Raw genomic sequence first — 16,331 nt, 5'->3', positions numbered from 1 at the left:
AAATATCAAAATGGTTTACAATTTATGTAAGTACACCTAGTAAGCTATACTTCATTAGTTCCAAGTTTACAGTTGTGATATCTTGAGATGTTATATTGTGACTTTATTTTAGGCCTGTGTAAGGCGGTAATTAATTCTTTATGTTATTGTCATTAAGTGGGTAATGAGTCAAAAAACAAATAATCAAAACATTTCAGAGGTGGGGGTGCCAAAAGTGTCTTTGCCCCCGGGTGCTGAGAACACTTGCTACTTCACTGGTCCTAATGTGGTATCTCATAATCCATAGATCTCCTACATCACTGATTCTTATAAATGATATATTCAATGGAGAAAACATCCAAATAATACCAGCGTGTGTTATCCTTTAAGATGGGCTTGCTCAACCCTAAGTAATAAACATAAAAACAGGGTTGAATTGTTACAGGTTTCTATGTGATAGTTATTGATGCATCTACTCCTTACCATAAAAAAAGTAGTAGCAAATACTACAACTGTAACGGTTATTTCTTTGTTGTACAATATTGGCACTAGGAGCAGTTAACATATGACTTGCTTGTGTGATTATTTGCTCCATAATGAACTGTAGTTTTGGCAAACCTGTGCTGATTCCACTATCACTGGCATTTTGCAACCAGATTGAATTGGTGCATTTGCAGTGCAGCTATGGCAAATGGCCTGGGAAGTCCTGATGTCTCATAGAAAACAATGATGTTTGCATCATGATGCCTTGCAACATCTGTTGCATAAAAGCTATTGAATGATGCTTCTTTTATGCCTTGGGACTATGTCAAATTGCTAGGGCTTCCTATGTACCTTACACAAAAACTAAGTGATTTCATCCAATTTCTAGGCCATGTCTTTGTGCTGAAGGTTGAGCCAAGGAAAAACATAAAATTACTCAATATGTGGACCCAAATATATGAAAAATATGCAAACATTATTGAAATATATTAGTAATTTGAGGGCTAAAGAAAAAACATCTAAATATTTATGTTACTTTTTGCACTACATAACACAGATAAAACATTTAAAATAAAAATAGCTTTTAATCAGGATATTATTATTATTATTAAAGTCAAAGTCCATAAAAATACAACATCAGAATTATTTGCTACAGTTACATAAACTATATACATGTGGTAATGTCTTCTAATGTATTGGTAACAGGTTTAACCTCATAAGTTGTGTGCATTTCTCAATTTTTCAACTTCATCATATGGGTACAAGGTAGCTAGCCAGCTTTGACAGTATTTGATACTGATGATGTTGAATAATCATATTCATATGAATGAGCATTATGACAATTATCATATCTACTTTTTCTCACCAACCAACTGTCTGATAAATCTGCATTTAAAACATATTTTACTACAATAAACTACAAATACATACTACCATATCCCTTTGCAATGTTTTTCATTTTGAAAATCGGCACATATCAATTGTTCATTTCACTTTTAAAACATCACACACACACAAATCAGTTTACTTATTACTTTTCTATTTTTTACTGTTTGTTAGAATACAAGTTACTCCTATCAAAAGTACATGCATTTATAAATTAATTTACATTAGGTCACAGCTTGCATGACAAGCTAAATCTGAAGCTCTATCTTTCAGTGTCTCCAATACTTAGTTTTGACAATGCATCACAATAAAATAAACCAGCAGTTACCACACTGATCTTAAAATTAAATATATTAAACCAACTCTTAATACACACACACACATATATATATATTCTAAAATCTACTACACTTATTCAAAAAATTTATAATAATGAAATGAAAATACAGTTTCAATTAAGTAACAAACTTGACATAAACATTTGACTCACAAAAATATAGACAACAACAGTCTATTTAAAGATTCAATTTTCAAATACATATCTACATATAGGTTGTAATATTTTCAAAACGAGACACAAAACTTGAGTGCTTCCGAATAGTTGACTATTCTTCTTCTTCATTCAACTTTTGTAGGTATCCTGTGTGCTAACTACATAACCTGGATTTATCTACATATAGGCTTATACATTTACTTGGAAGTACAGTTTCTTGTTCTGCAAGTTGGGAATTTCAAAATAAGATCAGCCATGAATTCAAAGTAAGATGAAAAGGTATATAAAATCATCTATATTCCTGCTTTGCATTGTTCATGGGCTCTTATTAAATTTGTAGCACATATTTTTTGGGGAAATATACAGCCATTACAGCTTACAAGAAATTATATCTTTGCGTGTGCAGAGCAAATTATTATACCGTGACTTTTAAGATAAATAGTTTATCAAACTAAGGTAAAAATAACCCTTAAAAGAGTTTATTCATGCTTGGGTCAATGCAATTAAAAACAAGATAACAACATATCCACAGTCTAAAGTTAAAACCAATGATAAAACTTTGGCAATTATGATTTAGTTATTAATATAATACTAATAATTTGGATGGGAAAACAGTGTTATGAAAGAAAGGGATCTTGGTGTAATAGTTGATCAGTCTCTAAAGCCATCCAAGCAGTAAGCTGTTGCTAGTGGTAGGGCAAATAGCATTTTAGGTTGTATCTACAGAAATATTGAATACAAGTCTAAAGAGGTTATAATTTCATTGCATAGGTCACTGGTTAGGCCACATTTGGAATATTGTGTTCAGTCTTGAGCTCCTTACCTTAGAAAAACATTGAATTGTTTGAAAGGGTTCGAAGAAGGGTTACTAGAATGGTGTCTGGAATGGAGGGGTTTCATATGTGGAGAGGTTGAAATCTCTCAAATTGTTTTCTCTTAAAAAAAAAATGAGTTGGGGGAGATTTGATTGAGGTGTTTAAGATTGTAAAGGGAATTTATGGTGTTGATGCATCGTCTTTTTTCATATTTAACAGTGAGTATAATACGACTAGGGGACACAAATATACATTTTGGCAGAGTAGGAGTCTTGTTCAGCCAAGTTTTATTTTTATAACAAGGTGGTTGGCCTTTGGAATGGTTTACCTTCAGATGTTATGGAGACAGTAAATTTAAGTGAGTACATGAATGATAAGGGCGGGCTTTAAGATTTTATTTATTTATTTATTTTATTTTAGTTTAAAGGATGGAACAGTCGAGATGGTCCAATAGGTCCCATGTTATCCCAAAACGTTATGTTATCATGGTAGAGTTAGGCCTTGGATAGAATTTGCCTATATAGTCTGATGGAGATACACATTTGACTATGAGCTTTTCACAGTTCAATTCTGTTTGTGGAGTTGTGTATATTAACCATGACGAAGCCGCAAAGGCATAACATTGGTTAAAATAACATTATTCTTTTTTATAAATCTGGTGTGTAAAGGTCGTTTTTTTTCTAAACTTTTTTTTATCAAGTCTACTTACAGACAGAAAATCTCTTACTTGTAATCAAACTAAAAAAAAACTTAAAAGTATAATAATTTAAATACAATAAAGACTTGGGTTTTCACCTTTCGGTACATATATTCGATTATCTTGAAAGTTCAACATAAGTTTTCGTCTTCCCGTTGGTAAGAGTATGAAAATACCTTTAATGGCCATTATTTACTTAGCTTTGAAGTTAAACCCGTATTTTCTTTCTATAATTATCAACTGAAGACATTTGTCAACGTCTGTATTGGAATCAATAGCGGAAATCAACATCAGACGATATGGTTGCGCAAAATCTGTAGTTCTATGGTTTTCATTGGTCACTTGTTACAGGCGGTAGTTGGCTTGGATTTTAATGCGCATTCAAGCCTTTGCAAATCGATCGTACTGAATTAAGAGCTGAAAGCTTGAGTCTGAGAGCAATTAACTGGTTCCTTACAGACATTTTTTCGTGCATGCATGTCCCAAATTTGAGCTCTTTCTGACATTAATTTGTTTTTCACTAACTTTAATCATTTACATTTTTATTTCTAATAAAACCTACGTCTTAAGTAAAACAAGTATTATTTTATGTTATATAAACAGCCTAATTCTTTAAATTAATTATTAAGTGTTTATTGCTAAGCCTAACTGAACAATTTTAACACAAAACAACCACTTTTTTTTATCAATCAACGCTCCCTTATGTAAATCGAAACAACAAAACTTACAAATTTGACAAACGCATTGTAAAAGGGATCTGTACTTTCAGTTTTTATTATTTATATATTATTTTTGGATTTCTTTTCTATATTCAATTTTGCTGATGAAAAATGAAACAATGCAAAGAAATGGGTAGGAAAAAATGTGTAATGTTACTCAAGAAAAATATTAATAATATTTACCTGCAGCAAAAAATATGAAAATCAGAAAAACAAAGCCAAAGAGCTATTATAAATTGAGATAAGCACAACACACGCACAGTACTTTTTGAATATTGATGAATTTATATCTGGGCACTAACCTCACATTATCACAATTTCTTTGTATTAGCTTATATTAAGGAGATTGAAATATTCTACCTTAACTATTTTGAAAAAAGAAAGAAAGAAAATGAGGATATGTGGGTACTTGCAACAAAAAGTACTATTTTTCTTTATCACGTGAGAAAAAAAAACGTTCCGGACTTTCTGTTTATAAGAAATTTTTGTTTGTTATTAAGTGCAAAGCTACACAATGGGCTGTCTGTACTGTGCTCACTACAGGTATCGAAACTCGGTTTATGACATTATTAACCTCGGTAAGAATAATTCAAAGTTCAGTCCACTAAATGAAATGGAAAACGTGTTATTTCTTAAACTGAAAGTTCTATAAATTTCACGTTCTTTAACATAACTAATGATAACCGAAAGGCCTATTTAAATTAAATTCCATCTCTTATACCTCGCACAAACTCCAAACTGTCTGACTCATACCCTTGCCAACTCAGTATTCCATTGATAATTGGTTTGAATCTTGCGCAAAGCTACACAAGGGCTGTCTGCGCTAGCTGTCTCTAATTTATCAGTGAAATACTAGAAGGAAAGCAGTTAGTCAACATCATCCACCGCCAGCTCTTGGGCTACTCTTGTACCAACGATTAGTGGAATTGACCGTAAAATTATAATGCCCCTAGGCAGTTGCTTTACTGTCATCGTCCGTGGTATGTGTCCCATTGATGGATCTGGTTAGCCTTGCTCATTCAGTGGGAACCAGTGTGATTGCATTACAGTGCCAAGACGTGTGGGTGACAGCTCCATTTTGATGAAATGGATGTATTTGAATAGGTGGTCTATCTTAGGAGTGACCAATATAGCTATTGCTGCAGACTTTTCCTCTCTCTAGCAACAGGGCTGAAGATATTACTTCATACTGGGCCACTACAACAATTGTCTCCGTGTAGGTGACGATGTCCTTCACACCCACGTGGTACTCTATGGCTTTGCTGGGAAATCTCTCAACAATCGTGTCCACAAGGATGTCTTCTCAATCCACTGTTGTCATTACAGAGTAGGCCTTACTGTGCAGTTGGCACAGATTGTCTACATAAATAACCAAATTCTTGGTTCTTGTCTTATTATGACTCTTGAAGCTGCCCTGGTGGCTCTACCAATTATCCACGGGGTTGATTCGACTCCTTCTCCTGCTCCTTGTCCAGATGCTTTAATTGTATGCAAGGCTGGATTATCCAGGCTCGGAATAGATCATTGGACTGCCTGCTTCTAAGTCCATCCGTTCCAGGCAGTTACTTTCCTGAAACACATGAAGGACTAGTCCAAGTATTCTTTCACTGCTTCTTTAAACATTGTGAATGAAATTTTCTTGGCTTCTCTCATATGGACCTGTGGTAACAGCAAAGCCTCACTCTTTTGGTTCTTGGTCAATACTTGACCAAGAACTCACGGGTGCAGGATAGTAGGGGTACTCAGGGCATCTGAAATTCAGGCACCTAATTTGTCCCTAGTATAATTCACCATACATGCCTGCAGGAATCAATGTTTTGAAACGAGCCATTTTCGCCATTGCAGGATTCTTCCCAGCCAAGAGAGGCTCATTGAACCATGGTTGAAAATCCTTACCTGTTGGTAATTGCTGACTTGCCTACCAAGGAAACAGTTCTGACTGTTGGAGGTCGTCTGCCGGCATCACATACAGTTATTTCCAGGTGGTCTTGGATGGTCTTGAACATAGCTAGGGATATGATACTCAGAATCTTCAGGTGCCATTTCAGTTTGGCAACTCTTATTTGTCCTCCCTTCCCTTGCATCAAAATTAATGTTCAAAAACATGGCTTGATCTATCAGTCTAATTGCACAAGATATCAGTCAATTATCCTGAGAATTGGCTGTAGGTTAATGAATGTCAAGGACTATTGTAGCATTCAGAAGAGAACTTCTCCTAAGCTAAACATTTCTCTTCCACAGCCATCTCTTTCCAGTGGCATACTCTACCTTTTGGTTATGAGTACTTCTACTTTGCGAATAAGCTATCCTTCAAGTAACATCAACTTGTATACTCAAAATATTAAGCAAGAGGCAAAACAGAAAGCTACAGTAAATCCTATAGTCATTACACTAACTTTTTCCTTCCTACCTAGTTATGATGTTCTCAGGTGAAACTGATTTCTGCACTAGTATTAGATAAGTCTGCTTTATAAGAAAAGGATCAATCAGATAATTGTAAAGTAAATCTGAATTTAGCTAAACAATTGAGTTTCAAGCTAAGACATCAAGGACTAGACACACGATGTAAAGTGAAAACTATATTATATATCAAAGCAAAAACATAACGTGCTTACTTGCAAGAATACTGTAGAGTCACCTTCGTACTGTATCTGTGAATTAATTAAGAGGGATATCACTCGAGATGATGTTGCATAGACTGACTCATGTCTTAAACCAAGTATAAGTATATGTAGATTTGCTTTAGCTAAAACCGGCACTATTCAAGAAAGGAAACGTCAGTTTTTACCCATAAGTTACAAACATCACCACGTGTCTAGATATTATTTATACGCCAATGAAAGACATTGTTTTCCATGACCTGTCTTATACAATGTGCAAAGTTGCAGCAATATCCCAGTTGGCAAAGTAAATGCTATCTGCTGGAGGACGACAAAGAAATAAAGGTGACTAAAACAAACAACACAACAATTTTCTGGAACTTGTGTTTATTCAAAAAACTTCACAGAAACAGAATAAACTAAAAAATGAAAAAATTCTGTATTAATAAAAGCAGGTATAAAACATATGATAATCCAATATTTCATGGTATTTGTTTATAAAACGTGAATTACGTTTTTGGCTACTTCTGAGAAGAATTCTGTATTTTGTGTACTGTAAGAACCTGAGGTAGTATTTTCTATATGTGGTGTTTTTTACTTCTCAGTAATCATTTACATATACAGGAAATTTGTGTACATAACTTCTTCCAATTTACTAAAAACTATAATTGTAAGCAAAAGAAATAGAGTTTTATAGTCATTTTTCTGGTTTTTCCATACAGATTTCAATGAACGAAACTATCCTGCACAATATAACAAAGCAAAACTACCATTATAAAATAATATGAATGAACTGGTTGCTCATTGTTAACTGTCATATAGCATCTTAACAATCTTGTTTCATTTGTCACTTGGAATGGAATCACAATTCAAAGTGATTCAAGTTGTCCATGATTCATTGCTATATTTCAAAGAAGACATTTGTTTGTGTCGCTTATGTGGGGAGCCACTGGCGAATAGAAACTGATCAGTCGTAACAAGCTATTGTAAATTAACTACAAATGACTATGAAAGTGTAAATAACTGAATCATAGAGTTACTTTTGTACCTGAACAAGGTAGGTAATCATTCACTATGAAAGGAGACAGTGTTCAAAATTACGATTTATAAGAAGGATCTCCGTCTAGAAACGAGGATAAAAGACTATGGTTGACCAAGCTAGAGAAAGAAATGGGTATTCCTGTCGTTCCATATGAAGATATAATGCTCAAATAATTGTACCTATGGATTTCTGTATGATTGAACTGTTGAAACAGGAGCTGAGAAACTGCTGTCATCATATATTAGATGGATTATGGAGTGACAACAGAGATAAGTATGGGATTTTGGACATGATTGCAATATGACAGAGCCTTTTACAATGGGAAATATGTTGCAGGGCTATTGTCAAGATGAATGGTCATCAATTAGAGCACGATTGCATGGCGACATGGACAGAAACGACGTGGACTAGCTCTATTTTTTTTATATATGTATAGCGTTCTCAAGTTCTGTATATGGATTTGATAGTATTTATAAAGTTATTTGTATTAATGTTACCAGAATGATATATATATAAATTGACGAAGTGGTAGGAACCAAGTTTATTTTATATTTTGGAATTGTATAAGTAAAATGTTTTAGTCTAAAATGTGATGTAATTTATAATTACTCTCTATTTTACGTAGAAATATTGAATTATGCTCACAAGGATCAGTTAATAACTTTTTATAAAAAAAAAAGTTCGGGCTCTATATATTTCTATCAATAAAATTGATTAATATTATTTGATAGAATTAAACCTTACTCTTACGTAAAAGGTCGACATTCATCTTAGCTATGGATTGCCACATGGGTTGATTCAGTGAATAGCAGAAAGTCTTCTATCTGCGCGATGTCTCAATAGTTAAGACGTATTTTTTCAAAAATAAAGGAAACAGAGATGAAGAAGTTAGTAAAGAAATTAGAAAATTTATTCTATTTTAAAGAAGTAAAGACAATAGATTTAGTTAAACCATGTATGCAGTAATATATTTTCTTAATACATTAGTATGTTCAATTGATAAAGTTTGAAAGAACCCAGCAAACTATGTTTTCAACAAAGAAAAACAAAAACATACCCACACACATAATATAAATAAAAGTTTTCAGTTCATCAGATTTTTAAAGTAATATAATGAATAGAAATTCAACGAAATATAAGACAAATTTGTCATATTCCTTTTATAAGATTGTTTGTTTGTTTTTTAATTTCGCGCAAAGCTACACGAGGGCTATCTGCGCTAGCCGTCCCTAATTTAGCAGTGTAAGACTAGAGGGAAGGCAGCTAGTCATCACCACCCACCGCCAACTCTTGGGCTACTATTTTACCAACGAATAGTGGGATTCACCGTCACATTATAACGCCCCCACGGCTGAAAGGGCGAGCATGTTTGAGCCACCCACAGATTGCGAGTCGAATGCCTTAACCACCTGGCCATGCCGGGCCTTTTTATAAGAAACAGATGTCTTCTGAAATCCGAAAAATAGAATAAATAAAATACTTTGTACATAACATAATATGAGTTTTAATCTTATTCAAATCACGAAACAGTTCTTTATCGATAAAAGTTAAAGAAGCATGCATCAGAATAGTCTCAGTTCAGATATTAAAATATTATTACGCATTATTGAATATAAATATAATTAATGCAGTTTGCTAGTTATATCTTTCTTAATAGATTAAAACATATTAATTTTATCCTATAAGTATATGAAATGTGAAGAAAATTTTAAATTTATAATAGAATTGATAAAAGTAAATATTAATAGTTGTGAATATAATACTTTAATTAAACACTGTTTCCACGATAACCAGGTCTTCTTTGCTCTTTCATTCTTACTTTACTTTAAAGAAGATAACTTTGTTCGTAATTAATTTAAAATAATGTGATATATATTAAATTTTGTGAATGATTTATTGTGTCAGTGCATCCCGACTTTACAATATTTTTAAATTGTTAAATATAAGAACAAATCTGTAGGAAACTTACGTTTAAAGTTAATACTCTGCCATAAATATCTTGTTGATATAATTTTTACTCTCATAACCTATACCAAAAACAAGTTTGCAGAATTAAAAGGAAAGTCACTTTTGTCTAGTTAGTCGTCTCCAGGCCCGTTCTGTTCCACTATTTTCTTTATTTCTTTCATACTAATATTAGACCCGCAGGATATAATGACGACAGTCTTATCCTGATATCTTGACGAGGTTTTCTGAAATCCTGCAATGGCCACTCCGGAAGCTCCTTCCACGAGGCGATGGTGATGTTCCATCATGTAATAAACTGCTGTTGCAATTTCTTCCTCCGAAACCAAAACCCACTCATCAACAAGTTTGGCACACATATTCAATGTGACAGAATCTTGTTCTAATTTAACATTAGTGGAGTGCGCTAGCGTTGGTAGAGTGTCCATTTTTATTACATAACCTACCTTCACTGATTTCGACAAGATTGCAGCTTTCTCAGGTTGGCATCCAATCACCTTCACTTGGGGTTTCAGTTGCTTTAGGTAAGCAGCAATTCCCGAAATTAAACCTCCTCCTCCAACAGGAACAATTACAATATCCACTTCTGGCATGTCTTCTATAATATCAATTGCAACAGTTCCCTGGCCGCAAATAATGTCTAGGTCGTTGTATGAAGAAATAAAAACCCTACCTTCCTCTGAAGCCATTAATCTTGCTTTTGCTTCCGTTAACTCAATTGACGAACCATAAAATTGCACATTAGCGTTAAGTGTACGTAGAAATGAAAGTATCTCAGAGTTAATATTCTCTGGAACTAGTATCTTTCCATATATGTTTAGAATGTTAAAGGCATGAGCACAAGCCAAAGCATGGTTTCCCGTTGATGCCAAAATGGGTAAGCACTGGCTGGTAATATCCTCATCTTTCATTTGCATCAGCTTGTTCAAAGCTCCTCGTATCTTGAAAGATCCTGTTCTTTGGTCATTCTCCATCTTTATGAAAACTTTGCAGAATCCCAGTTGGCTCATCACCGGAGAGTATTCCATCGCTGTGTGAACAATGTGATGACATATTCGTTTTCGAGCGTTTATTATTCCTTCCACTAAATTCGGCAGGTCTATTGGAGGCCATTTTGATGAAGTTGCAGGTTTTCCCGAGTTAGTGTACAAAGCAAGTGTACTGATGGATTTAACTCCACCAAGTTTTTCACTAATGGACTGTGCTATAGATGATGATCTGCTTTTCTTCATGATTGTACAATCTTCAAACCTCGTCAGCAAAAATAAGTACACTTGTGTATTATTTGAAAATATAAATGTTTTTACAAATAATCTTTCAGTTCTCCATAACGACTAAATTGAACTTGGAATAACCTGCATTTTAGCTTGGTTCGAGTGTTTATCAAAATTAAATGTATTCATTAATGTTCAATCCCCTGTTGACTTCTTAGACTTTTGCACTTTTATAAACTGATGGCAATACAGTAGTGAAATTATAAGAATTTAAGTTGGGAAAAAAGAGGTAAAAACTTACAGTTCTAGTTGTATTAAAATAACATAGACCACGGAATTTCTCGCATACTAAAAAAATGAAGTTAGCCGTCTTTTCTTGAAAGTATGGTTATGAAAATGGAAAGAGAAACGATCATCACCGTTGCTTAGAATGTAGTTGTAGCAAAAATAAGCACACGTGTCACTCACGCCACCAACTAAATTGCCTGCATTTTCTTCAGTGCTGTGCACCTGTATGAATAGTTGAGTTGTTGCTTATGCACGTGAGATGAGAAGAGCGCAGCTGTACAAGTTCTGCTTGTACAGGAAAACATTTTGTAGCACGATGTATTTAAACAAGTCATAATTTCCTTCGATTTTTATTTTAAAAAGGAGATATATAAATAGATTTTATAGATCATTTAAGAGCTTCATTTTATAACAACAGGAAAATTAGTGTTATTTGACCACACTTCTATGGCTTGATTGTTTCCGCCTTTTTAATAGAACATGCTAATATCAGGTCTCAAATTACCAATTTATACCGTTCACTACCGGTCAGGTCCACACGTTACATCTTAATGAGTAATTTCATATTTCTGTCTGTCACAATACTCAGTTTAAAGTCCCCCCCCCCAGTGGCACAGCGGTATGTCTGCGGACTTACAACACTAAAATCCTGGTTTTCGATACTCGTGGTGGGCAGAGCACAGATATCCCATTGTGTAGCTTTGTGCTTAATTACAAACAAACAAACAGTTTAAAGAATTTAATAAAAAATTAGGTGAAACCACAAATTTTCTATGTAAAATAGATAGGATGCTCCAGCCTATACCACTACTTTTAATCGAATAGTAGGATTGACTGTCGTGCTCGCACAGTTGAAAGGTAATGTTAATGCAGCGTCATATCACAGTTGGAACTTGCAATATATACTATAAATACAATTAAAAAATTGAAAACATATATGTATATATTAAAGTATTTTTTATGCGAACAATTACATAATTTTTTCTCAGACGTAGTTTCACAAGGTGAACAAGCTTACTTGGCATAGTTTTGTTTGTTCATTTCGGATATCTATACCTATATACATTATATATATATACTGTAAAGTTTGGATATGCTGTGTAAAATTCACGCTATTCTTCCTAATGATGTAACCATTTTTTCCTTTTTTTAAAATTATGTATATATCTGTATATATATATGCGTGTGTTTGTACACATGCCCTTCGGTGGGAACTTGCAACGCTAACATTCAGTGGCATCGAACGCAAATAGCTCATTGTGTAGCGTCAAACAACAAATCATCAACAACAACATGTACGCATACATATATATATAAATGTGTATAAAGCAAAAGTGTCGTCTACGTATCGACGTGCCTATCTTTCACGTGTACAGTGTTTGAGTAATCTCAACCAAATTAGGAATGTACAGTTAAAGCCCCCTAAGGAATGTCACAGTACCCGGGGAACACTGTTTGTATCCATGTCTGACTTTCATTCCTTTAGTTTTTGACGAATCTCAATCAAACTTGACGCGCACACTTATAAAATAACACTGAGACTCGTCAGACAAATGACTGTCCAAGGTAATGGTGGGTGCTCTCTGGACAGAGAACAGTTTATTCAGCTTCTATAACTGTATTACATGGTATCAAGGCATAAGACTTGCCCATAATAAACCAAAGAACTAAGTTATATTCAATGTTGAAACACAAAATAGAAAAAAAAAATATATTTTCATCAATATGAAGTATAAATTAATGTGAAAATCTGACTGCTTAAACCCATAATTGTCCAAGTTGATCCATTATTCAACATCTGTGCATAAGTTTTCTTTGTATATTTTTTCTTTTTCTTTATGTTTCAGTTGTTATTGTGAAGTTATTATGATGTTCACAAACAACCACTGACAGTTTGACTTCTTCGAGTGGTCGTAGTGGTGACTGTATGAACACAAGCTCGCAGTCTAAAGATGGGTATCTTACCTCCAATGTTGTTTACCAGCTTACATGTAACATTGCCATCATACATACATTGGGGAAACAGTATGAACTCTATACATAAAGATATGACATGTTGTATATTTTTATAAACAACAACATGAAAGAAGCGCAGTCGCAAATCATTTTTTAACTGATCGTGGACAAATAACACCTTACATGAAACCATCATTTTCTATAGAAATCCTTATCAAAGATAACAAGTACACTAACAGAAAATTTAAAGAAGCTCTCCTCATCGAACATCTACGACCACAGATAAATAGGAAGAAAAGATGGCGCCTTATAATAAGTTTATATTTTTCATCTTGAATTTTGTTATTTCAATCTGTAATTTAGATAGAACATTTAATTACTACAGGTAGCAGATTATTATTTTGACCATACAATTCTTTTAACAAGAAGCTTCATTATTTAATATGTCAAACGAACACTATAGAATTGCACACTATAGAATCAAAAATAATTTATTACTAAAACCAACTGAAGCAGTTTGTGTTTTAATGGAAAGCTTCTGAAGAAGCTTTAAAGCGAAACGGTGAGTGTCTAATTAAGGAAAAATATTTTTTTTTTTTGCTTTTACCACTACACCTACACCAATATGTAAATCTGATTGCATTAAACAATAATGTCTCAAACTGATCCATCATTTAATATCGGTAGTTGTTTAAGCGTGTATAAATTTCTACCGATATATTTTTTCTTCTTGATATTTCAGTTGTTATTGTGAAGTTATTATGACGTATACAAACAACCACTGATATTATAAATTTTCGAGTGGTCGTAGTGATGGATGTATGAACACAAGCTATTTACGTGTTTTAGTACATGGTAATGCTAGGCTTAGCAGACTCAGTGTTTTGAACATTTTATGACATTTTCGTGAAATAATTAAGAAATGCCGTACGCCAACCAGCCTTCTGTTCATATTAGTGAAATTACCAAAGAAAATGTGAAATTCTTTATTGAAGATACTGATTTAAGGTAATCTTTGTTAGGCACAAAGTTTAAAAATTTAAGTGATTAACTATGAATATGATAGTATGAACTAATTACTGAATTAACTGTTAGTGTTAAATTGGACAATCTGCTTAAGCCTTTATTTTTGTTTAAATTTTATTTGTTATTTTTGTATTAGTAATAAGTCTTTGTAACTGAGTTTAATGAAATTAATTTTAAGTTTTTCTTTATGAAGGTTGCTATCAATATCATTAAGTTTGTGTAGTTTAAAAATGTTAAGCATTGCTTTATTCATCAGATATCATTTATTTGATGGCAAAACATTCTAATCATTATAATTTATAAGAGTAATCATGTTTGTAAACAAGCACATCATTGTGGTGGGCAATCTCTGCATATAACAATGGCAAACACTTTAGTGACCATTAGGTTTTGAATATGGGCTGGGATTCTTTTACAGTATGTGTCTGTGACTTACTGGTGATCAATTAAAACAATAAATGGACAGCACATAATCTACTTGTTTTAAAATAATATTTTTGAAATAAGTCAAACATATGTACAAAAATTCTTTACACTATAGAATATCACAGTTGTATCTAAAATTCTAAATACTTATATTTTTTATTCTCCTGTTATCACAGTATAACATATTGGCTTGATTATATATATACATACATACATACATTGCCCAACTGAGGGCTAGAACTTTCTACAAACTATGACTATGAGATGCTATGATGTGACAATACTCACTTAAGGTAACAAGAAAAATACAGAAAGTTTGAGTTATGTGATGTACATTTACAACAATTGAACTAAACACACACGCACCATATGACTCGTACAGAGTTACGTAATGAACAAAATTGTTGTAACTATCGTTTTTACAATAATCAACTTTTAACACACTTGTTATAAAAACTAAATAATCATTAAATATTAAATCACTAAATGAACTAAATAGTAATGCTTATACTAAACAGTCTTGTATGTCTAACAGTGACTAAAGACAAAGAATCATCTGATTTATTTCCAAGTATGCCCAAACTGCTAAAGTATCTGTGTGGACTGCCTTCGAAAGTAATATATCACTATGTTGGAAAACATAAATATAATACTGGACAAGCTACACTGTCAGACCCTTTTGTTTTGAACAGTAAACAGACAGATGATTGACTAGCCTGACTTGGGAATTGGTAGCATTTATTGTTAATTAATTAAGAGGTCCAGTATTTTCACTAGAGAGAAATGAAAATATTTAAATCATTAGAGGTGTACACATTTTTTGCTTGTATTAGAATATAATATGCAAAGGCTATTTCTTGTAACTTGTGTAGGAGTAACTAGATTATCATTCCATATATTGACATAAATAGATAGGTGCAGATGGACATGACATTTGACCATCACTGTATAATTAATGCAGGATTTCAGTAGTTTTTATGTGATTTATTGCTCAAATATTAATGTTTACATTTATATGAATGTTAAAATTTAACTCATTATTTTCCCTATACGTACAGTTTAATCTTTTCTTTGAAATGTGTTTTTGCACGAAGAATGTGGTTTATAGAAGGGAAACAACCTAGCAGTTTTATGTAAAAAATTAGAGTTTACTCGTTAAAGTTTATCTAAATAAAACATAATCATCGTATGTACTTATACAATCTAATACACATTATCTAAACATGGGCTACTGTTAATATTTTTCGTTACCACTGTGGTATGTTCTAGACTACTTTTTATGCAATGTTTAAATGTTACAATGCCCACAGTGATGTATGGTAGATGAAATGCCTGGGTAGGCATTAACATTAGGCCACATTATTAGAAACAGTAACACACTGTGTGATTTACACTGCATAAACTTTGATAAAGTACAAACCAGTCTTGATCTATAGTTTTTTTCTTTACTCGTATTAGTTTAAATGATTAAAAATTTCAATTGGAAATGGTAGTGCAGCATAGAATATAATAGGTTAAGTTAAATGTCAAGTTCCAGAAGTAAAATAATTCAGTGCCTTTGATTTTTGCCAAAAATGATGCTTCACACAGATAGAATAAAAAGTTTTATCGATCTTTCCTTTGCAGGTGATTACACAAAAAAACAAACCAAAGTAATAAACATATATATATATATATTATATATATATATATATATATCTACTATACTAAATAGTAGTATAATTAATTAATTAGTTAGTAGTT

The 16,331-nt window shown here is 32.8% G+C and overlaps 3 protein-coding genes across 3 annotated transcripts in view; 1 reads left to right on the top strand and 2 right to left on the bottom strand.

The window, feature by feature from the left end:
- LOC106478787 (TPPP family protein CG45057-like) overlaps positions 1 to 3,626 on the bottom strand; it is a 45,394-nt gene extending 41,768 nt beyond the window's left edge. The window contains exon 1 of the mRNA XM_013939356.2: positions 3,451 to 3,626. The gene's annotated coding sequence lies outside the window, so the exon portion shown is untranslated. The remainder of the gene's footprint in view (positions 1 to 3,450) is intronic.
- Positions 3,627 to 9,496: 5,870 nt separating this feature from the next.
- Positions 9,497 to 11,231, bottom strand: LOC106478779 (L-threonine dehydratase catabolic TdcB-like). The gene has a single exon (XM_013939344.2). It carries the CDS (start codon positions 10,908 to 10,910, stop codon positions 9,792 to 9,794), a length of 1,119 nt encoding a protein of 372 aa, XP_013794798.1. The 5' UTR covers positions 10,911 to 11,231; the 3' UTR covers positions 9,497 to 9,791.
- A 2,553-nt stretch (positions 11,232 to 13,784) lies between these two features.
- LOC106478786 (DNA-directed RNA polymerase II subunit RPB3-like) overlaps positions 13,785 to 16,331 on the top strand; it is a 23,408-nt gene continuing 20,861 nt past the window's right edge. The window contains exon 1 of the mRNA XM_013939354.2: positions 13,785 to 14,144. Coding sequence (XP_013794808.1) covers positions 14,059 to 14,144 — 86 coding nt within the window. The 5' untranslated portion in view covers positions 13,785 to 14,058. The remainder of the gene's footprint in view (positions 14,145 to 16,331) is intronic.

Source organism: Limulus polyphemus, unplaced genomic scaffold, assembly GCF_000517525.1.
Source record: "Limulus polyphemus unplaced genomic scaffold, Limulus_polyphemus-2.1.2 Scaffold249, whole genome shotgun sequence".
Classification (NCBI taxonomy): Eukaryota; Metazoa; Arthropoda; class Merostomata; order Xiphosura; family Limulidae; genus Limulus; species Limulus polyphemus.
The sequence above is the reverse complement of the archived record's forward strand: the minus strand, read 5'-3'. Positions and strand labels throughout refer to the sequence as shown.